The 26,191-nt window shown below is 36.6% G+C and overlaps 2 protein-coding genes across 2 annotated transcripts; one reads left to right on the forward strand and one right to left on the reverse strand.

The window, feature by feature from the left end:
• Positions 1-5,636: 5,636 nt before the first annotated feature.
• Positions 5,637-6,653, reverse strand: LOC148675512 (trace amine-associated receptor 13c-like). Its single transcript, XM_088627197.1, has one exon. The coding sequence runs from the start codon at positions 6,651-6,653 to the stop codon at positions 5,637-5,639; it is 1,017 nt and encodes a 338-aa protein (XP_088483323.1).
• A 10,003-nt stretch (positions 6,654-16,656) lies between these two features.
• Positions 16,657-17,682, forward strand: LOC148675513 (trace amine-associated receptor 13c-like). Its single transcript, XM_088623480.1, has one exon. It carries the CDS (start codon positions 16,657-16,659, stop codon positions 17,680-17,682), a length of 1,026 nt encoding a protein of 341 aa, XP_088479606.1.
• Positions 17,683-26,191: the final 8,509 nt, after the last annotated feature.

Here is a 26,191-nt window from a genome sequence, read left to right on the forward strand (position 1 = left end):
CTCCTTGTATATCTTGATGATATTTAGATTTTTTCCACTAACCTGCAGGAACATATCTCTCAAGTAAGAGCGGTCCAGTCTCGTCTGATTCGTCACAAGCTCTATGTTAAGAAGGAAAAATGCATTTTTCATGTGTCCAAGATCCAATTCCTGGGCTATATCTTCTCACTGCAAGGGGTCACAATAGACAAAAGCAAGATCTTTGCAATTACGGATTGGCCAACCCCGAAAACCCTAAGACAGGTACAATGTTTCCTGGGTATTGCAATTTTTTATAGGAGATTTATTCGTAATTTTAGTTCCTTAGTGGCTCCTATTATGGCCCTCACCTGGAAGGGCCTGTAACAGGGTAAATGGACCCCTCAAGGCGATGACGCCTTCCAACACTTAAAGGGCCTTTTTATCTCTCCTTTTGTTGTTGAAGTTAGCACCTCAAGCCACAGTGTTGGGGCCGTTGTCTCTCAGTGCCACGACGACAAAGGCATCTTGCATCCTTGTCCTTTTTGTGTTGACCACGGCTGAGATGAACTAAGATGTTGGAGATCATGAACTCCTAGCCATCAAGTTAGCACTTGAACAGTGGAGACACTGGATGGGGGGGGCACAACACTCTTTTCTCATTCTCACTGACCATAAGAACCTTTCTTCCCTTCAGTCGGCTAAACATCATTGTTCCAGGCAAGCAAGGTGGTCTTTATTTTTCTGAAGGTTCAATTTCATAATTACCTACACACCAGGTACCAAGAACCTCAAAGCGGATGCCCTCTCTTGCCTCCATGAACCTCCTAATGTGCAACAACCCCTGGAGCACATCGTCCCATCTAGCAGGATTTTGTCCAGAGCGCCCCTGGAGCCAACTCTCGGTAGACTTCATCACTGACCTCCCTGTCAGCCAGGATTGCACCAATGTCCTAGTTATCATAGACTGGCTCTCGAAACCTGCTCATTTTGTTCCTCTGCCCTCTTTGCCCACCACCCATGAACTCGCAACCCTTTCATGCAGCATGTTTTCAGACTCCATGGAATCCCCAAGGACATTGTCTCGGATTGGGGTCCGCAGTTTGTTTCCTAGTTCTGGCATGCCTTCAAAGCTCTCGGAGCCTCCTCCACATACCACCCTTAAGCTAATGGGCAAACATCACATACTTCAGAACTTTAGACTTTTCTCAGAGCTTACATCTCTACCATGCAGGACAACTGGGTTTCTTACTCCCCTGGGCGGAATATGCCCACAATTCCTTCTCCACCTCATACTAGACATGCTGCTAGTATGTCTCCGTTTCAGTGTTCTCTTGGCTACCAACCCTCTCTCTTCCCTGATACCATTCCAGAGATCCAGGTACCATCTGTACAAGATTTCATCTGCAACTTTTGGAAAATTTGGAAAACGGCAAAATCGGCTCTCTTTTCGCACCTATCTGCCAAAGGACATCTGCAAATATACACCGCATTTTTGCACCCCAGCTCAGGCGTGGGCGACTGGTTTGGCCCACAACCTTTCCCTTCATTGCTCATCCCACAAACTTGCTCCCCGCTTTATAGGTCCCTTTCGTATTCTGGCACAAATGACCCTGGTAACATATTGTTTAAACCTCCCTTGTTTGTTGAAGATTCACCCCACTTTTCATGTTTCCCTTTTCAAACCTTTCCACAGATCTCCCCTTTCTAGACCCCACCCTCCCGGACTATTGATGGACTCCCAGCATTTACTGTAATGATACTGGAGTCTCGCTGGTTCCGTGGCAAGTTACATTATCTCATTGATTGGGAGGGCTATGGGCCCAAGGAGCGCTCCTAGGTTCCTGAAAAGGACATTTTGAACCGACAACTGATTGCTGGTTTCCTCCGGTGTCTCTTCAATCAATCCTCTGGGGTGTTGGAAGCCGTCCCAATTAGCCCATTTACCCCAGCCTGTTTAATGCTGCTTCACACTCTTCCCTGTGCTCAGTATTAGGGATTTCCTGGCTAGAGCTACTTCGATTTTCTTATAACTTACTAATTGGTTTTTGGCTTCCTGACCCTGGTTTATTCTCTGATTACGTCTCCTGTTGATGGTTTTGGTACTTCGGTTATTGTTCTGGTTTCGAATCTCGGCTTCCTCATGGCTTACGGCTCCGCTTCTGGTTTTTTACTTTTGCACCTGCTTGTTTACCTTCGGTTTTCGGACCTTGGATTGTTATATCGACTATACCTCTGGAGATCACCCTGGTTTTATGCATAGAGTCCTCACTACTATTTCCTAGCATGCCCACCTGTACTGATGTTGCAAAAATGTCTTCTATATGAAGTAAAGGGTAATGAACACAGTGGAGTACAGGATTTATCGTAACTTTAAAATCTTCACAAATGCACTAATTGCCAGCTTTTCCTTTCTGGAACTGTTGGAATTTCCCACTCACTGTGTTCAGTTTAAGACAAAATTCCCATTTTCTCTAAACATTATAATTGTGCCTCCACCTTAGGATGAATCATATAAGGTACGCTTGTTTACATAAAAATATTGCAGACAGATTTAATTTTACTATTGACACAAACACACAGAAAATACTGGCACTCCTATGCAAAAGATTCATCCCCACCCTCAGTATTTTAATATTTAAGATACTGTGATATACTGTATACACCTGTCCCTCTTTTTATAAAGGTTCTTTTTATGGAAATTCTATACTACATAGCATGCAAATTATTCCATACATTTCGAATAACGAAAGCCAACTTTGAAACTACAAGGTAGAGATACGAAGAAAAATTCCAAGTGTCTAAAAATATATTATATATAGTTGCTTTAATGTTTAGTATTTAAAAGCAAATATGCACATAAAATTGTGTTTTCTGTGCAAGAGCATCTTTACATTTTCTTGCTTTCTCCAAGCAACTGGTAGAACTAATTTTTAATCCCACAATTGAGAATATTCATGTTTTGCTAACTCATTCCTGTTTATTGAATGTTTTTCATTTTAACAATATATAACATACATGCAAAAATAATGAAATATTCTATTTTACTATTAAAGAAAGGCGCTCTATTTGTTAAAAGCACACCTTATGCATTGGCCAGGAATTGAACACAGAACCATTTTCAATTCCAACAATCTACAGTATACAGCAAAATACAGTTAAAGCAAGCATGTTAAAATGTTTCCAAAACAACCAAAAACCAAAACTAGTGACCTGGTAAAAGAATTAAATGCAACATTTATGAAGATGGTGGAATATGGAAGATGGATACTGTTGTGTACCTTATTTTTTATTTTATTTTTACCACTACCAGCTATACAAATGTATTGTATTTCTTTTCATATTTCTATACATATAGTTAATAACATTCAGAAATGTTGTTATACTTGAGTTATTTTAATTTTCAAAATTTCCATATTACTATTCTATATTAAGTTAATTTAAAGAAGTGGTACAAAAGATTAAATGAAGCTAATGTAGCGGAGTTCTGCAGAACTGTGGACTGTACGGCAGCTGCTGGTGTAGCGGAGCTGGTGTGGTGACGTCAGCGCCCTCACTGCGCGTAGCAGGGTCCTCGGCTGCCTGGGCTGGGGGTGGTCTCCTTTAGCTCACGCTGTTGGTGCCCTGTTGCGTTACGCCAGAGACCCGGGATCGCGCCCCAGGTAAGGGGGATGGAACGGGCGTTGGGGGGCACGACCCCGCGCGGAACTGTGACTATCACAGCAAGCTGAAACACATTGCAGTTTACCACACCTTGTTTATCAGTAATGCTAGTTCCTCATATTATGATTTTAACTCGAAACAATACTTATATTTGATTAAGCTTTTACTTCTAATTGACACTTTTTTATCAATATTTATCATTTTACTTACTTCTCTGCCCTACTGGAAGGATTATCATGCTAACAAGTACTACAATATTGATAGAAATGTACCTGCACAGAAAGACACTTTATGACATGCACCTTTCTGTGTGTGTTTGTGGCAAAAGAGGTACAGTGACTGAAGTCCAAACCACAAAACTCTTCCAATACACAGTGCATTTTTAAGATGTTTTTTAAATGTGATATATGTTAAATGTGATAAAGATGTTGAAGAAAGACAGGCAATGTAGGAACTGAACACTGAAATGTTACTTTTTTCTGCAATGGATAATTAATCTTTTTCAAATTTTCATTATGAATTCACACGTAGTGGATTTTTAAATGACATACAAAACCACAACATTTTGGGAGACATTTTAATTGATTCTTTACAAAGAAAAATAATGTTTTAGGTCATTTTTATGTTAAGAATATGAATTTTAAATAAAAGCTTAGCCAGTAAAAATAAAAAAAACTAACAAATAAAATCACATCTCTAGGCACAGATCTTTATTTCTGCAAAGATTAACTTGATTTCTAATTAATATGTTTCATCAATATTAATCATTTAGGTTGCTTTTCTCTCTGAGTGATTATTTGGCAAAGGAGAACTAAATACTGATAGAAATGAATCTGTATAGAAGTATGCTTTTTGCCAAAAGAGATACATTGATTTTAAACAGCAAACCACAAACACAGTGAACAAAATAGTTTAAAACCACAGAAACAAAATAAAAATAAATCTTCAAAAGCACATCAATGAACCTTCAAAACTGAATACATTTTTAATTCGTTTTTCATATTAGCAAAAGTTAGTTTCTAGAGAGTGTAGTGTTTAGGATGGCTTCATACTGTATAATAAACAGTATGAAATGAGATAAAGACAGTGAAGGAAGACAAGCACTGTAGGACTGGGGTATTCAAATGCTGCTTTTTTCATTTATTTTGAAATCAGAGGTTTTCACTTCATAAACATTAAAAAAATACACAGGTACTGTATTGTTCAATGAAACAGAACACAAAAAGCTTAGAAATATTTTAAAAATATTTTTTAACATAAAATTAATTGTAGTTCAGTTTTAGGTTGCATGCATGTTACTGCACAAAACCAATGTTACAGTATTACCTAAAATTAAATAAAGAAATTGAATATATAAATCCTTATATATATATAAAGTACTAGTTTACATTTTAAGGTGGGGGTGTAAAATTGAAATCAAAGTTTATCTGTAGCATCCCCAGCAGCTCAACTGTTCATAAACACTTCTTTAAAGACATTTAAACTACAAAGTTATCATGTAAAACTCCAAGAGAAACACTCCAGTTCAATTATACGAATCAGTTGGATTAATCATACCTCTCAAAACTTAAAATCTACACTGACAATCAGTATAGATGCCATGAGCAGGTTTTTATAGTACAATATTGGATAAAGTGTAATCAAGTATAAATTTAATATAAAATAAGAATTATAATTAAAATACTTTAAAAATAAATTTGTACAGAAAAACATTAATTTAATACATTAAATTAATGTCATAATTTATATTTCTGATGTAATGAGAAGACTGAATTTAAATCTCTTTAGAAAATACATTTATCAGGGAGGATTCTATTTTAAATATCTTAAGGATAAAAATCAGCTTCAAAATAATAAAATTACAATAAACAGAATTAGTTAAAGAAGGTAGCCGTGTCTGCATGTGTAGGATGCAAAGGGACAAGTAAAGGTTTATTCCATGCTGAAAAGGTTAGCTCCAGTTGCAGAATTGAACTAATTATTTAGGTTACCTGTGGAAAGATAAGACTGCAAATTTAAATATGTTTAGAAAACACATTTATCAGGGAGGATTCTATTTTAAATATCTTAAGTGTAATAATCAGTTTAACCGACCTCTGGAACCAGGGATAAAACAAAGCATAAATAATAGGATTGATGGCAGAATTAAAATATAAAAACCAACTCAGAACACTAAGTACTAAAGAGGACCGGTCCACATTTTCAAGAGCAAGACTGCATATGTAATACGGCACCAAACAGAGAAGAAATACAATCACTAATATTCCTAATGTTTTTGCAGCTTTCCATTCAGATTTTGCGGACATTTTATTATTCCCTCCATCTGCTGAATGCATTTGCTCTGTAACAGAGCTGATTGCATGTGCATGCTTTCGAGCAACTATGAAAATCTTGAAATATAATGTTATCATTATAGAACAAGGCAAAATCAATGTACATAATACATCAAATATTACCCAACCTTTAGTTACAAAAAGCAAACAGTCTCCAAGACAAATATTTAGCTTTTCAGCACCACCAATATTTCCATTAAAATACATGAATACAAAATTATACAGTATTGATATCAGCCAAATAAGCAATATGACAGCAGCTGTAGCATTAACTGTGACTTTAGTAGAATAAAGTAATGGGTAATAAACAACTAAATAGCGGTCAATAGCTATGTATGCCACATTACCTATTGAAACAGAAGTGAAGATATAAAACAAGATTTTATAAATTATGCAAACTATTTCTCCAAAATACCAACAGGTCTCTACTAATAAAATTAAGCTGAAAGGCATCACAGCTACTCCTATTAGAAAATCTGCCACAGCCAGGGAGAGCATTAGGAAGTTAGTTGGTGTGTGGAGCTGCTTGAAGTGAGAGATAGAGATGATCACCACCAGGTTTCCACACACTGTCAGCATCACCACTGCCACTGCAGAAATATACATCACCACATACACAGCTGGAGATCGGACTTGCTTCAGGCAGGAAGAATTAGATTCAAAACAGTTTTCAACAGCTTGTAATTCTGACTGTTCCATTGAATAAAGAAAGCTTAAAATTCAGACTGTTCTGAGTTCTGTATAATTCAAAATTCTATCCTGTGTAATAAAGATATGATCATAAGCTTGTAATAAAAACAGGTTGTCAGTTTTGCAGTGTCTGGAAATTCTATGATGGTGTTGTGACATTTATAGAGCTGGCAGCCATATCACCCTGCAACTCACAACTGGCAACCCACTGAAGCTAAGCAGGTGTGAGCCTGGTCAGTACCTGGATGGGAGACCTCCTGGGAAAAACTAGGTTGCTGCTGGAAGAGGTGTTAGTGGGGCCAGCGGGGGGCGCTCACCCTGCGGTCCATGTGGGTCCTAATGCCCCAGTATAGTGACGGGGACACTATACTGTAAACAGGCGCCGTCCTTCGGATGAGACGTAAAACCGAGGTCCTGACTCTCTGTGGTCATTAAAAATCCCAGGGCGCTTCTCGAAAAGAGTAGGGGTGTAACCCCGGTGTCCTGGCCAAATTTCCAATTGGCCCTTACTAATCATGGCCTCCTAATAATCCCCCTCTATGAATTGGCTACATTACTCTGCTCTCCTCCGCACTGATAGCTGATGTGTGGGGAGCGTTCTGGCGCACTATGGCTGCCGTCGCATCATCCAGGTGGGGCTGCACATTGGTGGTGGTGGAGGGGATCCCCATTACCTGTAAAGCGCTTTGAGTGGAGTGTCCAGAAAAGCGCTATATAAGTGTAAGCAATTATTAATTATTATTATTATTATAACATAAGTGGCATTGTTGGCTCCACCTGCTGTTAGCAGAATTCAATGATAGTTTATTTGTCCTGTTAATCTCTATTCTCCTGAGCTTATGTGCGGATGCTAACAGAGCAGCCCCCCCCACACAGAATGAACTGTATGAGAAAATTAGAAAACAAACTGGTGGAAACATTCTGGTGGAAAAATGTTTTAAGGTAAAGAAGATTTAAAATAATACATTTTAAAAATAACTTTATTTAGAGATTTTGTCTCAAATGTGTTCATCAGAAGCCATATCACCCTGCATCTCACCTTTGGCAGCCCACTGAAGTTAGGCAGATGGGAGACTAAGCAGATATGAGCCTGGTCAGAACCTGAATGGGAGACCTCCTGGGAAAAAAAAAACTAAGGTTTCTGCTGGGAGAGGTATTAGAGCAAGGAGTGCTCACCCTGCAGTCTGTGTGTCCTAATGCCCCAGTATAGTGACAGGGACTCCATACTGTAAAGTGGCGCAGTCCTTCGGCTGAGGAGTAAAACCGAGATCCTGACTCTCTGTGGTCATTAAAAATTCCAAGGGTGTTTCTCGAAAAGAGTAGGGGTTTTACACAGGTGTCCTGATCAAATTTCCCATTGGCCCTTACCAATCATGGCCTCCTCAAAAGCATGAGACTGTACTATGCATTCTCTCTTAGGATTTTACTTACTGTATTTGCATTTCTGTGGTCTGTTTTTATTTTAATTCATGTGCTTAAATATCTTACACTTTCTGTTGTTTACTGTCTTTTTCTGTTTATTTCCTGTTCACTATGAGGATGTTGGATGCTCATTTAACATTTAATTATGCTGAAATTAGCCAATGAATACAAAGGGATACCATACAAAAATATTTAGCACTAACACACCTGGGTGAGGAAACTGCAGCACTGGCTTAAGATCAGTGCTGTTACAATCCCCCTTACGTACAAGTAATGAAATGTGGAGAACGCTGGAAGAGGTTAGAAAAAATGCATGAAGAGTTGTGTGTAGATAGAAATGCAACAGTAGAGTTCTTGTACATCAATTAAAAAACAGGACCAGCCTGCAATGGGAATTCAACAACAATACTGGACAATAATCTTTAATTAACACATTTTTGGGATCTCATTGTACATTAGAAAACATTACAAAGCTGTAAAAGATTCAGTAAAAGTATTCAGGCATAAATAACATGTAGCCATTCAGAATGCACGTTAAAACCCTGTAACGAGTTATTAGGACTTTACCATGGCATGTGATTCAGTGGCCAAAGATGATCGACAGGTGGCACTTGTGGTGCATTAGATGTAAGTGAAATGAGTGCTTCATTTAAGCTCTCAAATATGCACGCTTAAATCTGCTTAATATGGAATATTAATATAGAATTTTACAACTAAAGGGACATTTTGCTAGCTGAGCATAAAAATAACAGGAGCATAACATCCCCGAACTTCATAAATGTATTATACATACAGTACTGTATATGGCTGGTAGTGTAGCTTAAATAAAAAGTACAAAACAGTTTTCCACTTTCTTTATAAACATTTTATGCACCAAAGTCGATCACTTAATTTGGTTATTTTGGAAATGTTTTGACATGCTCGTTCTGACCATATAGGTTTATATACTTAATATGTTAAGCTTTAATATTTTAACCTTTTTTTATGAATATTTGCTGTAGTTCTTTCAGTAAAAAAAACATTCACTTTTTAGAATCTGCTTTATAGGGAATATAATATGGAATCACGTATCTAAAGAAATTAATAACAATATTAATTGAAGGATCTAAATGTAATATATTTATATAGCTCAACGTATTACCATATTCCACTTTCTTTTTTAACACATCTGCATCAATTTCTTTGACTCATTCACTCGACATTACTTTGGAAACATTTTGACCTGTTAGTTTCAGCTATGGTTCTGAGGATTCGCTTCCTGCTTAGTGCACATTTTTCTTCTAACAAATACTCATTTTTTTTTAATAAAATAATAAATATTAAAATAAGAGAAGAAAGGAAACACAATGTTTCAGGTGTCATACTACATGAGGTCCTGGCAACAGGCAACAGGTCAACAGACAAAAATACTGTTACAAATGGGTGGGTTGTAAAACTAGTGAAAATGAGGAATTGACCGAGTATAATAGTTGATTATAAAATAATTGATTATAACCCGGAACTTGTAAGTGATTTCTGCGAGAATATACCTGTGTTTTATTGTCAAAACATATTTTTTTCACCTCAGAAATATCGCTAGACTATGCCCTATGCTATCATTAACTGTGGCTGTAAAGCTGATCAACATATTTGTGTTCTCTCTTATTGACTACTGTAATGCCCTACTCGGTGGGTTATCTAAATCTACATTGAATAAACTCAAGTATGTCCAAAATTCAGCAGCTAGGATCCTGACCAGGTCTAGTGCAAGTGATCATATTACTCTTATCCTGGAGTCCTTGCACTGGCTTCCTGGTAAATTCCGTGTGGACTTTAAAATCCTCTTGCTTACCTATAAGGTTCTGCATGGCTTGGCACCTCAGTACCTCTCTGAACTATTATCGCTCTACTCCCCACCTAGCAACCTTCGCTCTTCTAATTCTGCTCTCCTTACTGTCCCCCAAGCCCATCTACATTGTATGAGTGACAGGGCCTTCTTCTGTTATGCCCCTAGGCTCTGGAACTCTCTGCCCAAGGATATCAGAGAGTCAACTTCTCTAAACTCCTTCAAATCCAGACTCAAAACCTTCTTCTTTAAAAGAACCTTTACTTAACTGGTTCCATTCTTCACCCCTCTGCTTTTCCTAGTACCACCATCCACTGTCTCCTCTGTATATTGTAATTGTGTTTAATCTTGTGTATTGTGTTTATTTATTGTTGTTCTCGTTTTGTAAAGCGCTTTGAGAAGCCACCTTTAAAGGTACTATATAAAATAAAGTTTATTATTATTATAATATCAGTAGTAGTTGGAAATTATTCGTTGTTATTAATAAATGACTTTGCTTCGAACATGTTGTTTATTTAGAAATATAAAAAATACAAAAAATGTCAAAATACAGTAGTGTCCATAATATTTTCTATTTTAGTTTTTCAAAGAAATGTTTATTTGTTAAAAGAAAACTCATGGCGATAGCTGGGTTCGAATGCCAGACCTTATAAGTCAGTCACTTAAGACATCAAGCCACATAGAAAGCATTGAAACAGATGTACATATATCAGTAGAAAGTCTTATACTACTGTTTGAGTTAGAGTATATTAATATAATTATATCATTATTAATTTCTTTAGATACGTGATACCATATTATATTCCCTATTAATAAAATTCTTAAAGTATGCTTTTGTTTACTCCAATAATGAGCGTATTCGTAGAAAAGGTTAAAACATTATCACATTCCACAAAGTATATAAACTTAATATGGTCAGATGGAGCACGTAAAAACGTTTCTGAAATAACCACATGCTCAAAATGTTCAGGGAGAAAGTGTAATACTGGTGTGTATTTTTTCTTTAAACTGCCAATACCAGCCATATACAGTTTACATGTTATGTTTATGTTCCTAAATTAATATCATTTATGATCATCAGATGCGTTATGCTCCTCTTCTTTTTATGCTCAGCTACTAAAATTTCCCTTTAGTTGTAAAATTCCATATAAATATTCAATACTAAGCAAATTAAAACGTGCACAGTAAAGAGATTAAATGATTAAATCTTTTCACTACCGACCAATGCAATACAAGTGCTCCTGTACGTCGCAGTGGCTTCTGGGTAGTTGCATGCGGTACAGATTTGTATCTTGCATTTTGAATGGCTGCATCTGTAAATCCTGTTAAACTAGAAGCGTTGCAGAAGGTGATACATTGCAGGAGCACGGTTTAGTTCTAACAAGCAAGTCCATGGAGTTTCCCTTGTTTATTGTTTTAATGTTTCTTTATTAGCCCTATACAATTTCTTGCATTAGGAATTCGTCTTTACGCATACCCCAGCTTTTTCTCCAAGGAGACACAGACAGGATTGTATCTCTGTGTCAGAGCGCAGGGTCTGCCATTGTATGGCACCCCTGGAGCAGTTAGGGTTAAGGGCCTTGCTCAGGGGCCCAATGGAATAGGTTTCCTCTGCTGGCCGCGGGATTTGAACCGGCAACCTTCCAGTCACAGGCGCAGATCCTTAGCCACAGAGCCACCGCTCCGCCCATGGTACCAAACCTTCATGCGATGTCATGGTTCTGTACAAATTACAGAAAAGTGAGTGCTAAAACTCCACCAGACACCAAATGTATTGATTAACCATAATCAAGGATGCGCTGTTCCCTTTTGTTATAGAGTTACTCCCTGGAAATTAGACACAAAAATGGCATTGGCAATGTCTTGTGGCTTTGGGGGAATTTTTCTGTAAACTGAAGAGTTATAGAGGAGACATGTTGTGTATTGCCTCTTTTTATACTTGTAAAAACGTTCCAATTTAAATGCAATGCGAAATATATACTGATGGAAGATTTAACGCAACACCTCCTCCTTCACAATCTGGCCCTCCCGTCTGCGTGGAACAGGCTGAAGAGTAACTCATCCACGAAGAGGACCTGCTGCCATAGTGTCTGCCAACACCGGCACATCACATGCCTTCCGTCATCATTCCAATGGCCCTCTCCATTGCTTCTGGTGACATTCGAGGCAGTATGAAGTGCACAGAAAACTGACCAAGTTTTTTTCTTGCTGTGACCTAAACTTTGAATTAAGGCCTTTTTAAAGGTGACCAGATCAGGCATTGTTCCACCTGGACCTTGTTGGGTGAAAGTGCACTTAACAAGCTTTTGTGTGATTGGCAAGTTGCAATGCCTCACTGCACAAGCTGTATTGCTGGTCAGAGGACTTAAAACAAAATGTTGTGTTTCTTTTTTCCATCACTATATTATGATATTAATAATAAATGACCATGAATGAGCTGTAAGCTTAAGAATTATAGAGAAGACAATTTGAGCTTGGAATTAACCTTTAGAGCGATCCTTTTGGCTATATTTTTACATAGTTGGATACATAAAATAGTTTATTACTTTAGCTTGTTGCAAATGCGATGTGTTTCTATCAGATTTACACCTGCATTAAGAAAATATATATTTTGTCTTAATGGATATTTCAGGACTGGGAAATATAGCTTTAAATTTCAATTAAGAAGAATATTTCACATATAATGTACTGTAGTGGCTTTGAAACCATATGGTATCATACTGTATATACAGTATATACAGTATACGATCACACTGCAGTTCACTGACATGTACAATACTGTTTCGGTGTATCTGTGGATATGACTTCATGGGATTTGCGTGTGTGGAATGTCGGGAAATGAGAACTGGTGGGGACGGGGGGGCGTTTTGATTATACTATGAATGAGTCCATGAGTCATACCATCCAAGGTTTTGAAATTCTAAAAAAATAAACCTTTTGTACACTATCTGAATGACTGTGGATTGATGGAGGCCTAGGACTTCAGAAATGCTTCTGTAACCCTTTCCAGCCTTATGAGCTTAGACGTAATCTCATTGATTGCAACTGATTCCAATTACATATGTACCATTTTGTAACATAGAGTGTACATTGTGTGGTGTTGTCTGCTCTACTGTGCTTGTCTGGTCGTGAATAACTATGTCAATGTACAGTACATGTACAGATGCAGCCATTCAAAATGCACGGGCGATACCGCATTATTTTCCGGTGCGCTGTACGCAGTCTACCGCGAGTTACCGGTAAATACCGCTAGTTACCGTAAATTCTCCTATAATACCGCAAGCAAAATAATAGTATCCGGAATTTCCGCAAGGTAGAGCTAATTAAGCTCAACCTCTCATGTTTGAGCTGTCGCCATCAAAGTCTTTAACGAAGATATTACTAATAGTATTAATAATGAATGACCTTGGACAAGCTGTAAGTGTAAACTCAAAGTATTGCCCTGGTCCACATTCTTTTTTTCATTGACCGTCTTTGTAAAAGTAACACCACAGCATTTCGCAATCACGCATTTGTTTCCAATCATGCAAAGTACAGTAATTTTTGAGAATCGATTCACCATGCCTTTCACATGCTCATAAAAGAGATTGATTTAGGAACATAAACATATTACCGTATGCAAACTGTACTGTATACAGTATGTATATGTATATTTAATGTCTTAACTGTGCCCGTTTAAGTATTGAATATTTATATGGAATTTTACCACTGAAGGGAAATCTTAGTGCCCGAGCATAAAAAGAATAGGAGCATACTGCAACGCGTGTGAAGGCCATAAACGATATTAATTTTGGAACTTAAACATACAGTATATGGCTGGTCTCGGTACTTTAAAGAAAACATACACACCAGTATTCCATTTCTCCCTAAACATTTTAAGCATCGAAGTCTTTAACTAACGTGATACCGGAGTCAACAAGCATACTTTTAGAATTTGATTAAAAGGGAATATAATATGGAATCGCGTATCTAAAGAAATTAATAACGATATAATTATATTCATGTTGCAAAAAAACTGCAACGGACATAAAAACTCCCTTGCTTTTAACAGAGCGTTCCATAATTTCTAACTACAAAAATTATTTAAACTGCGACACTTATCATTCAACCAGAGCTCGAAATATCACAAGGATCCTCTAGAGCACAGCAAAGACTATATTAAAAGAATCGCGTATCTCAAGAAATTAATGAGATATAATTATATTCGTGTACTGTGACAGGGCTGTGTAGGGCTGTTTCACCTCTCTCTTCATGTGACTCTATTCAAAAGCCATTTAGCAAAGAGGGGATGAGAAGAGTGACAAACTAGTATACAGTACAGTACTTTAGATCTTTTTTTCTGAACCGGGGAAAATCTGATCATGTTTCTCTATAACAATAATAAAAAACATTGCCACACCCGGACTGTTAAACCAACGCATTAGCACGTCAAAGCCCATTGAGGAGCCGGGCACAATAACTGTTTTGTCCCTTGATTTACTGATCTGCATTAATTACAGAAATCGAGTTCCTGCTCTTTGCAGACGACCTGGTCCTGCTGTCGCCCACAGAACACAGGCTGTGACAGAACCTGGCGCTGCTGGAGCAGCACTGTCAGACCTCAGTGCTGACAGTCAATCTGGACAAGACCAGAGTTATGGTTTTCCAGAAAAAAAGCCAGACCCCCATTAATCTTCCTGAGATCGTCGGATTATGAATGAATAAAAGCATCTTATTAAAAACACGTTTGCGTTTGTTTGGGAGCTATATTATGTATTTTTCATATGTAAGATATAATGATGTGTTCCCGCTTACACATCGCACGACTTTTAAAGCTAGAAAAACAGGTTTCGATTCACATTATCTGGTGAGACTTGTTTTGTCAAAGGACAGCACAAAAGAAAACAGCCATTGTGTGGTACAGCACGGAGCTCAGTCAATTCAAACAAGTTCAGTTTCAAAAAAACTGCAACGGACATAAAAACTCCCTTGCTTTTAACAGAGCGTTTCATAATTGCCAACTACGAAATTTATTTAAACTGCGACACTTATCATTCAACTTTAAATAAACTTTATTTTATATAGCGTTTTAAACTAAGTTTTTATGTCCATTGCAGTTTTTTTGCAACATGAATATAATTATATCGTTATTAATTTCTTTAGATACGCGATTCCATATTATATTCCCTTTTAATCAAATTCTAAAAGTATGCTTGGTGACTCCGGTATCACGTTAGTTTAAGACTTCGATGCTTAAAAGTTTAGGGAGAAATGGAATACTGGTGTGTATGTTTTCTTTAAAGTACCGAGACCAGCCATATACTGTATGTTTAAGTTCCAAAATTAATATCGTTTATGGCCTTCACACGCGTTGCAGTATGCTCCTATTCTTTTTATGCTCAGGTACTAAGATTTCCCTTCAGTGGTAAAATTCCATATAAATATTCAATACTACGACGGGCACAGTAAAGACGTTTACTGTAAATCTTTCTACGACAGACCAACGGACCATGAGTGCCCCTGTCGGTCAACCAATCACGTACCGCGGTACCGCGCGTCATCGTGCGTCACAATGCGCGACGCCGTAGCCAATTACCTCCGGTACGTGTGTGTACCACGCACTTTGAATGGCTGCATCTGTACATATGGCAATCAACTCCTCTACCAACTGCAATAGAGGCCATTATTCTAGAGTTACACATACTTTTTCCAGCATAGACAGTGAATGTTTATAATAATAATAATAATAATAATAATAATAATAATAATTGCTTACACTTATATAGCGCCTTTCTGGACAGCCCACTCAAAGCGCTTTACAGGTAATGGGGACTCCCCTCCACCACCACTAATGTGCAGCATCCACCTGGATGATGCGACGGCAGCCATAGTGCGCCAGAACGCTCACCACACATCAGCGATCAGTGGGGAGGAATGTGTTCAATATAGACAAGAAAAAGTACAATTGTTGGTTGTGTTTTTTGTTTAATCAGATTGTGTTTATCTATTGCTATGACTTAGATTACGATCAGATCACATTTTGGGGGCAAATAATGCAAGAACACAGATGATTCCAAAGGGTTCACAAACGTTTTTCTCACAACTGTAATTGCAGCACTGACTGACCTCTGCAAGCTTTAATAGCACTTGATAAATTGTTCTGCACAGTCTGCACATTGTCTAACTGAATTAGATAATGAAAGATGACAATCTCAAATTAACAATATGTGAACCATAAATTCAAACAACCTTGTTAGTACAGCCACTCAAGAGCCTGGCATTTTTTTCTTTGACGCACATTATTTTCCATGAAAGTCAGTGACATGAGCATATCTCACATGTTGAAGTTCTGAACAAAATCAGCACTAAGACACAGAGACTGTGCATGATTTCTTTCTACTTTAGTTTTGCTAATTATATTTACATTGTATTACCTTTTTTGTTCAGAAGATCAGATCTCTTATTCACCTTATTGTGTATAATTTATTCAGTTTCACTTAAAGTTCTATCAAGCTTTTTTGTTTACTACCCTTTTCAGTTCGGTCTCCCTGCACTCTGAGGATTTGGGCTGCTCTCCTGGCTCCTCACAAAACCCCAGGACAACAGGTGTAATTAACAACACAGAACAGTCATCTCTTCTGGGGCCAGTAAGTATTTATTTATGTCATCATCATTTAAATCTATCTTTGAAAACTTTATGAGTTTTTGAAGACAATAACATTCTGATAGGATGAGTCTGATAGGACTGAGTCGGTCAACATTTTATTTGTTTTGCAATTCAGTTCAATGGAAGTAACACAATCTCAAGCTATGCAATATTGCTTTGAGGATAACAACTCATCCTGCCTGAAGGAGGTCCGATCTCCAGCTGTTTATGTGGTGATGTATATTTCAGCAGTGGCAGTGGTGATGCTGACAGTGTGTGGAAACTTGGTGGTGATTATTTCTATCTCTCACTTCAAGCAGCTCCACACACCAACCAACTTCCTCCTGCTCTCTCTGGCTGTGGCAGACTTTCTAGTAGGAACAACTGTGTTGCCCTTCTGCTTAATTCTATTAATAGAGACCTGTTGGTTTTTTGGGGAAATGTACTGCATATTTTACAACACAGTTGGTTGTATCATAGCTGTTGTTTCAGTTTATAATGTTGTCTGTATTGCTATTGACCGCTATTTTGCTGTGTGTGACCCTTTACTATATTCCACCAAAGTAACAGTTAATATAACATGGTCCCTCATTTTGTTTACGTGGTTCTTTGCAGTCTTATACAATTTGGCACTCGTTTATTTTAATGGAAATATCAATGGTTCAGACAAAACAAATATTTGTTTCGGACAATGTAGATTTCTGATCAGTGAAACCTGGGGAATAGCTGACGTAGTTTTTGTATTTATCCTTCCATGCACCGTGATATTATTATTATATGGAAAATTTTTTATTGTAGCTCGAAGGCATGCAAAAGTTACTGGTTTGGTGAAGGAACACTTACATTCTTCTCAAAAATGGAAATATACAATTTCTTCTAAATCTGAAAGAAAAGCTGCCAGAACCTTAGGAATTGTAATTTTTGTTTTTCTCATGTGTTTGACTCCATATTACGTGTTCAGTTTTGTTAAATCTGATGAGATTGTATCTTCTTCTTCAGTGGATATTAATTTTCTAGATTGGTTGGTATATTTTAATTCTTCTCTCAATCCTATTATTTATGCTCTGTTATACCCCTGGTTTCAAAAGTCTGTGAAACTAATTATAACACTTAAAATTTTTAATACAGCATCATCTCTGATCAATGTATATCCTGAACACTTTTAATTATGTACTGCTACTATCCATAATTTGAAATTAAAGTCTAACATGAATTAATTCATCACTGAAAGATCTGTATGAAGTTTGAATGTTCTCCCCAACTTCAGATGGATTTCCTCTGGGTGAACTGATTTTCTTCCACAGTCCAAAGACATGCAGATGCAGCCACCTAGAATGTTCAAGGTGTCATTCGGTATAGTGCTGTAGGCACCGTGGTATCCTGGACAGCAGACATTCAAGGTGTTTTTCTTTTTTCTAATAAACGCAGGACTGCACTACTCTGGAAAACTGCCAGGTGATGCAGTGAATCACTGCAGCTGCGAGTGGTTTTCAGGTATTTCAATACAGTATTAAAAGTTTATTAACCCATTAGGGGTTTCCAGCCCTAATCTTCCTGTATGCAGACTGAAAAGAGAAGAAAAGTAACACACCGTTTCAGCTGTGGAGCCTTCTTCGGCTGTGAGAAAGAGAGGGAAGTCAGTAGTGGATGTATCATAGGAGAACAAAAGCCGGGAGTGTAGAGGAGGCGGGAGCAGGAGGGAGGCCACTTGGGTGGTGTGAAGTTAAGAGAGGTGAAGAGAGGTGAGAATTCAAAACCTGCAAATTAATAGAGGATTAGAAGGAAACGAGTTGGTCGTTGAGAGAAGGGGGAAGGTGTGACCCTAGGATCATTTAAACATTCCACTTAATATGGAATATTAATGAAGGAATTTTACAACTTAAGAGAAATTTTGGTAGCTATAAATATAAATTCAATAAAAAGTATAATGTAATATATAACCATTGTGTATACAATAGATGAGAGTGGTATCTAAATATAACAGCAGTATTCCGCCTTTAACATTTTATGCATCATGCATGTTTATGCATGTTAATTGTGAATTTACTAATTGTGACGTTGCCTGGGGCATTGTGTGGGTGCAATTATCTTTTTATAAGTGGATCTCTTCAAAACATATACACCAGATACAAACAGATATATTTTTGTTATTGTAATTCAGAAAGTAACCTCCACCTTGTTTAAAATTTCTTCTTTAAAATGTATCTACTGGGGCATTACTAATTACAATATGGCAATACAAAATCTCACCCCAAACTGCATCTAATTTACATTGAAATTGAATATTGACATAATTCTTCAATTCATTTGTACTTTTTTTTAACTGTTGTAACATTTTGTTAACCGTTCATTACTTACATTGTCTAGATGAAATTATGTATACGTGATGTGATGACTCACATAATTAACTTAATGTTTTTCATGTGCAGCTTCTATCACAGTTTATTTTATAGTGGCATGTAACACACTTCATTTGTCTATACATTTAGAATCTAAAATATTAATATCAATATGAAAGAGCAATGATTCTTACAGATTCCTGTGATACTCTACTAACTATATCACCCCAATTTGAATGTTTACCCATTTTCTGTATTGACTTCAGTCAACCTAAATAAAAACATAAACGCAAATGTGTACTCTCTGCCGTTTGATACTTAATCTTTAATGAGGACATTTTTATAAAAAACTATTAGAAAATTTACATAAAGAATATAATACTCTGGCAAGAGAACTCTATCAGGGTTAAATAAATATAACAAATTAATTTATTTTTTAAACATTTTGACTGCCTCTTAGAATCCAATTGCCAACCTACTCTTCTAGTAGTACTCTGGCCAAACTACTCTTCTGCAGAGTTTCCACTTCCCATTACAGAGCTTCAAGCTCCTGCTAATGCAGCTAGCTGCTAGTTTAGCCAACTGTTCTACATTGCATCACTCTCATCATACATGCACTGCACACCAAATCCACTTGTTCAAACAAGTTCAAGCCTGTGTCATATGCACTTTTCATTTGTTACATGCATGTCCTGACAGTTTCTGGCTAAACCACAGCTTATCCAGCCAGCACTTAACTCTATGTTTGAATTTTGTGTCGGTGTATTGGGGAGAACGTGATAGTTCTGGTTTCTTCAGGCAGGCAAAGTACTAAGCATCAAACACTTTCTGGAAATAGAACTATATCACTGTACTTTAGTGTCATCCTATGTCCTTCTTGCTTTGTTTGAAAATTATATCAGGTTGGACAACACTTTCCCTTTATAATCCCATTAAGATTGTCTCTTATATTGTCCTTGTATTATCCTATTTTATCCATAACTGTCATTTTACTTTACCAGTAACAGACAAGACTGATTGGTCTGTAATTTCCAGATTCAGTCTTATCTCTGTTTATGTGGATTGATGTTACATTTGCAATTTTCCAATGTGTGGGTACTATTCCAATTCTAAATGAGAGATAAAATATTCTGACTATAGGTCTACAAATATCAGTCCACATTTTCTTAAGAATGACTAAGAAAATACCATCATGCCCTGGTGATTTGTTTTTAACAATAATAAATCAGAGGCATCTAGCACAAAAAAAATATTTATCTACAATTAACAACAACAACAGAAAACTTAACAAAACCTTAATTGAAATCCTATATAATACCTAAACCAGAGAAATACTGTTTGTCCTAAAGAATACAACCCAATGCTAAATGTTCCTTCCTATAACCTGGAAAGCCAATAGCTAATAGGAATCTGTCTCCATATTCTAAAATGCATCACCAACTAAGACAGAATATTTTTAGCCAGGGGATTCATCAATAAAGGGAATCAGATTTTCTTGCCGCTGTCTTAAACAAGTTAGAAAAATAACTTATTCAGAATACAGTCACTAACTGTGATCTGATCGAAGTCCTCTCACCTGACACAATCATTAGTCTGTCTCTCACTTTTTTTTCCTTCTCTACTCTTTCCTGTCTTCTCTCTCCTTCCTACCTCTCCTGTGTCGTCTTATGCTGTTTATCTGTGATCTGAATGTTTGATCAATTCAAGTCAGTTCACTTGCTGGCATGATTGATGATGATGTGACATATTGGACATTCACATACATCACATAAAACACAAAAATATAATTTATTAAGAAAAAACACGGTAAATCACAAGACAGTCCTCTTTGATCCTCAATCAGGGCAACCACCTGAATTCTATTAATCTATTCATTTTTAGGCACTGGGAACTGCAAATCCTAGATTTTATAACCACTGAACTCATAACATTATGTTATATTAAAATTGTATAATACACTAGGGAAACCTCATTTAGAGGTGTGTGTGCAAGTTATGTCACAATGAGATAGAGAAGATATTACTGCTATTGAATCAGTGTAAAAAAGAGCAGCCAGATGCTTTATGTGGCTGAAGTCCTTTAATAGAACAGACCTTGAGTAGAATATGAGTATGAATGTTTTCAATATTCTCATTGGTACCATAAAATTTAGTCAATAGATTTCTTCAAATGTCCAGAGAGACATGAACCAGAGGACGCCGTTGGAAACTGCCACTACAGTATGTGTTGCCTAAAAACAGCACTTGTTCACTGCACTGTGGTGCCCTACTGTACATTTGGCAACAATCAGGCAAAGAGTACATCCCTCACCCCTGTGAACTCTAATAGAAATTGATCAAATGAGCTATACTGCTTGGATAAGATAATCACAGAGCCAAGATCAAATTAACGATATGTGCATCGCAGATTCAAACATCTACACATACTCAAATCAAGTGTACTACACTTTGTCTGTATAAACCTATGCACATTTTGCACATACTGTATTTAATTGTTTTTACAGTGACTACGATCATCACATTTTGCACACACCTATGTATTTATTTTAATTGTTTTTAATTTTTTTTATATTTATTTTGTTGTCTTTTGTTTTATAACTATTCTGAGTTTTTTTTTTTGTTTGTCTTGGGCTGGACTGCTGTAACACATCAATTTCCCTACGGGATTAATAAAGTCTTATCTATCTATCTCTATCTACATATACAGTACTGAAAACACTCTGTAACACTCATTTTGTTTTCCAATTCCAGTTCCAGCCATGCAGAATGCACACCGGATAAAGCAGCAGAGTGTGGTGTACACATGTCATCACACCCTACTGCAGCACTCGAAAAATATTCAGTTGTCGGACTGCACTCTTTTGTAAAACTGCCAGGTGGCACAGCAAATGCTTAACAAGGCTTGTGGAAGCATTTGGGCTGTCACCAGAAAAGGATTGGTTTTAAATCCCGATCTATGCTGACCCCTTTGGGACACTTTTTTTCCAGTTATAGAAGTTGTATAGTGTCTAGACCTTTGTTTAATTCATACTGTATATTACAGTATTTAAAATATTAAATTAATTTTTAAAAAGAAAGTATGACTGTTTTACAAAAACAAAAATACTCAGTCGGATATACGGTATAAAGAAAGAGTTTATTATTATACAGTAACTTGTTGTGAATGTGATGTGCTTCTTTCAGGTTTACATATGCGTTAAAATAATTAATATTTTCTCTCAAAGTAGATTTAATCAACAAGTAATCAGGAAACAATTTTACTATATTTTAATTATAAAAACAAATATTCACAAATACTACACTGTAGTGGCTTTAAAACTACTGTATATGGTATCATACACTGATGTGTACTCTACTGTTTCGGTATATCTGGTGATATGACTTCATGTGAATTGCATGTGTGGAAAATTGGGAGATAAGAAAGTGCGATTTAAATAAATAAAAATGCATATTTGATTTACTGTAAAACCAATAACATCAACACAGCACATGCATATTTTTTCAATGTGAAAACGCAAAGACTGAACCTGAGTAACTCAACAACCACATCACAGGTATAACACACATGAATAACAATCGCAATATTAGACAATAAACAGTAGAACCAGAATTATATTCACCATTGTATTAACAGTTACAAGAGATTCAAATCTTAAAACCAATATTTTAAAACAGAAGTTATTAACCCTACTTCATATCAGATCAGAATGTGTCCAGTGGGTGTTTTGTTTTAATTATACTATGAATTAGTCCATGAGGCATACTGTTAAAGTAAAGGCTTTGACATTATGAAAAAAAGAAAACTTTTGTTTAGAGTGCAAAGGATAAAGGGGTACCTCTTCATAAGTCATGAACTGCTTGCAAAGTAGCTGATTTTAACAAATTAAACAGCTAATTCTGCCTAAAGAATTCAACATTTGTCTGCTTGACTGTATTGCAGCTTATTTCATTGAGCAGAAAGTTACCTTGCTCTTGCAAGCAGCTGTATTAGCAGATGAGTTTGTGGAAACACATAAAAATGTGTTTACTACTTCTATTTGACCCTCTTCTCAAGAAAATTACTGTATAACTGGAGTCAACGTTAAAGGCCTCTTGTCCTACACTGGCCTGAAATACACACTCATTTCAATACCATGTACTGTATATAGCATTTTGTAGCCTATTTAAAATTTGCCTGAGGAAGATTAATGAAGAAGATGCATTTCCAAGGTTTTGTTTCATTTTTTGATTGTTTTAGACACATGTTTTAGGTTTGAGGAACATTTTCAGATCTGATTATTGGAGGGCTTCAGAGTCAGATTTCACAATTGCTCTCTTGAGACTCCAGCTTGGGTTAGGGTTAGCATTCCCACTCTACTTTGATATTTTTAACACTGTATTTTGTATTTTACACTGTAAGTCAAGTTTAGGACGAGTGATAATTTGCTCCCATCTTCAACTTTCTTTTTGACACTTTTGGCTGCTTAAAATGTATTGTATATTGCTCCTTTCAGTAATTGTAGTCCAAAACTGAGTCAGATCAAAAGTTGTCAGAAAACCTATTCTACTGTGTAAACTCTCTTAATTTTCTCATTTAACATGCAAATAGATTTATAACTGGAGTCAACATTTAAGGGTTCTTGTAACCCAAACCTTACACTGGCCTGAAATGCACTCTCATTTCAATATAATTTACTGTATGCTCTGTGGTAGTATTATGATATGGAGACGTTTTTGTTTTCGGTAGGAGGAATGAAAAATCATGGGTATGGTTAAGGTACAAATGCATTCTTGTCATATTCTTTCATATTTATATAGGATTTCTGAGTACTGGGTTAGCAGTCTTGGTTTTTCTGTGCAGCTCGAAACACAGGCCTCTGAATCATGCTGTTTTGAAGATAGGGTAACTTTTATATTGTATGTTGTGTAGCAATTAGTTTAGCAACTAGTTTCCCTCTCATGTATTACTCTTACAGTTGTGCAATAGAAGAAAGAAGTCAGGTGCCACTAACTGTACCAGCCACTCGTTTATATTTGTGGCATATCTTTGACAACTGAGGGTTTTAATTATTTACTATAATTATTGATTAGCCTGCTCTGTGTTTTATATTTTCTTATTTGTAACAATACATTATATATATACATTTCATAATACTGTTTTAGACAGTAAGTTACATTTAGATTCAATTTACGCCAATATGAAACTAAATTCAGAAGCTGCTTTACATAACTTTAGTGAGTGATCTGGGATTAGCACACCTGTTCTAAGAAACAAGTAATAGGTTTATTCCATGTTGAAAAAAAGAAAGAGAACACAACATTTCGGCCGTGGAGCCTTCTTTAGGTGTGAGAGAGACAAGGCAGTAGGCAAAGGTAATGTAGGGGGAGAACAAAGGCTGGAAAAGAGGAGGAGTGAGAGGCAGGAGCAGAGGATAGAAAAAGACCAATCAAGAGGTGACAACCTTTACAACCTCTCAATAGGTAACAACCTATTACTTGTTCCTTTGCAGCCTACGCATGCTGACACAGCTACCCACCTGTTCTAAGAAATACTCCCATGAACACTTTATTGACCACAAACAATCACAAATCCAGTTTAACATCTCATATGAAAGATAACACCAATTACAGCACAATGCTTCCTGTCATCATTGCATCAGTAGGGGTAATTATTAAGATAGGTATTCAATGCTTGTAAAAAATGATTTTTCTTAATCTTTCTCTTGCCTAGAACAGACAATAACAGTGCCACAACGTTGGTCTCCTGTCTTAATAACTGCATCTGAGATGTGACTGTTTCAGACTGTTTCAAAATATGTACTGAAACAAACCAGGACATCATAAAGTGGCTCCATGTTTGACACCTGCAATAGTGAAGCTCCCAACATCTGTATCTTATAGTCTACTACTCAAAAAAGGACCCATCTGGACTGGGACCCTAGCTGGAAGTCACTTGTCAGTTGTCAAACTTCCAGGGACTGTGAGCTTGGGCTTACTTGGGTGTTACATTATATGACAACAAGAATCAAATGCTTTGTGAATGTTTTGAGTATTTTAGATAGGATAGTAGCCCCCAGGCCATTGGACACATTCAGAAAGGAGTTAACTGAAAGGTAGCTGTACCGTGGAGATAAAATGGAAGGAGGGATGCATGGGACTAATGTGAAAAGAGGTATTAATGTTAGACATACAGTATATACTGTAGCTAATAATCAAAGATGATTATGATTAGAAACAGTTGGGTGAAATTGTATTGCTGTCTTTATCCTTCCTGAACGTCACTTAAGTACTTCCATTTAATGAGGGACAACAACATGAAAGAATGAGATGCTTTGTGAATGTTTGAATGTTTACAGATGCAACCATTCAAAGTGCGCGGTGTAGACATGTACCCGAGGTAATTGGGTATGGCCTCGCGCAAAATACCGCGGTACGTGATTGGCTGACCGACAGGGGCACTCGTGGTCCATTTGTCGGTTGTAGAAAGATTTAAATTACCACTAAAGGGAAATCTTAGTAGCTGAGCATAAAAAGAATAGGACCATACTGTAACAAGTGTGAAGGCCATAAACGATATTAATTTTGGAACATAAACATACAATACATGGCTGGTCTCGGTACTTTAACGAAAACATACACACCAGTATTCCATTTCTCCCTAAACATTTTAAGCATCGAAGTCTTTATCTAACGTGATACTGGAGTCAACAAGCAAACTTTTAGAATTTGATTAAAAGGGAATATAATATGGAATTGCGTATCTAAAGAAATTAATAACGATATAATTATATTCATGTACCGCAACACAAGAAAAGTACACGATGTACGATGTCTGTTGATAATGTTTGTAAGGCTTTTTCAACACTCCTCATGTGACCTTGCTGGCGGCGCTGTGGGTTAGGTTCCTGACTCCTACATCACACGTTGCGTGTTTGAATCCAGCCGAAGACATGACTTTTTTTTAACAAACATTTCTTTGAAAAAATAAAACATTTCCCTGGGTCAGAGATTAAATAAAACTTCACTCGCACCAAACAAATTTATATTTCTAAATATCACAACATGATCGAATTTAAGTCATTTTAATAACAATGAATAGTCACCTATGCGTTACAATATAAACATTTATATTGATTTAAATTGTGTTTAAATCGCCTTTATTTAAAACCTATAAATAAAGCTGATACTGTTTTGACTTTTAATTATTTAAAACTGTATTACAGCAGCACAATGCACAATGCAACGTAAATCGCTATCATTGTCTTCTGCATAATAATGTTTTCCTCTCTGTCCAGCAAATTAACAATAGTAATAATAATGAACTTTATTGTATATGGCGCCTTTAAAGGTGGCTACTC

This window comes from Lepisosteus platostomus, chromosome 3 (assembly GCF_059453375.1).
Source record: "Lepisosteus platostomus isolate fLepPlt1 chromosome 3, fLepPlt1.hap1, whole genome shotgun sequence".
NCBI classification, from domain to species: domain Eukaryota; kingdom Metazoa; phylum Chordata; class Actinopteri; order Semionotiformes; family Lepisosteidae; genus Lepisosteus; species Lepisosteus platostomus.

Excerpts from the sequence above, each read along its gene's own strand:
- LOC148675512 (XM_088627197.1), bottom strand. The coding sequence starts at position 6,653 with ATGGAACAGTCAGAATTACAAGCTGTTGAAAACTGTTTTGAATCTAAT.
- LOC148675513 (XM_088623480.1), top strand. The coding sequence starts at position 16,657 with ATGGAAGTAACACAATCTCAAGCTATGCAATATTGCTTTGAGGATAAC.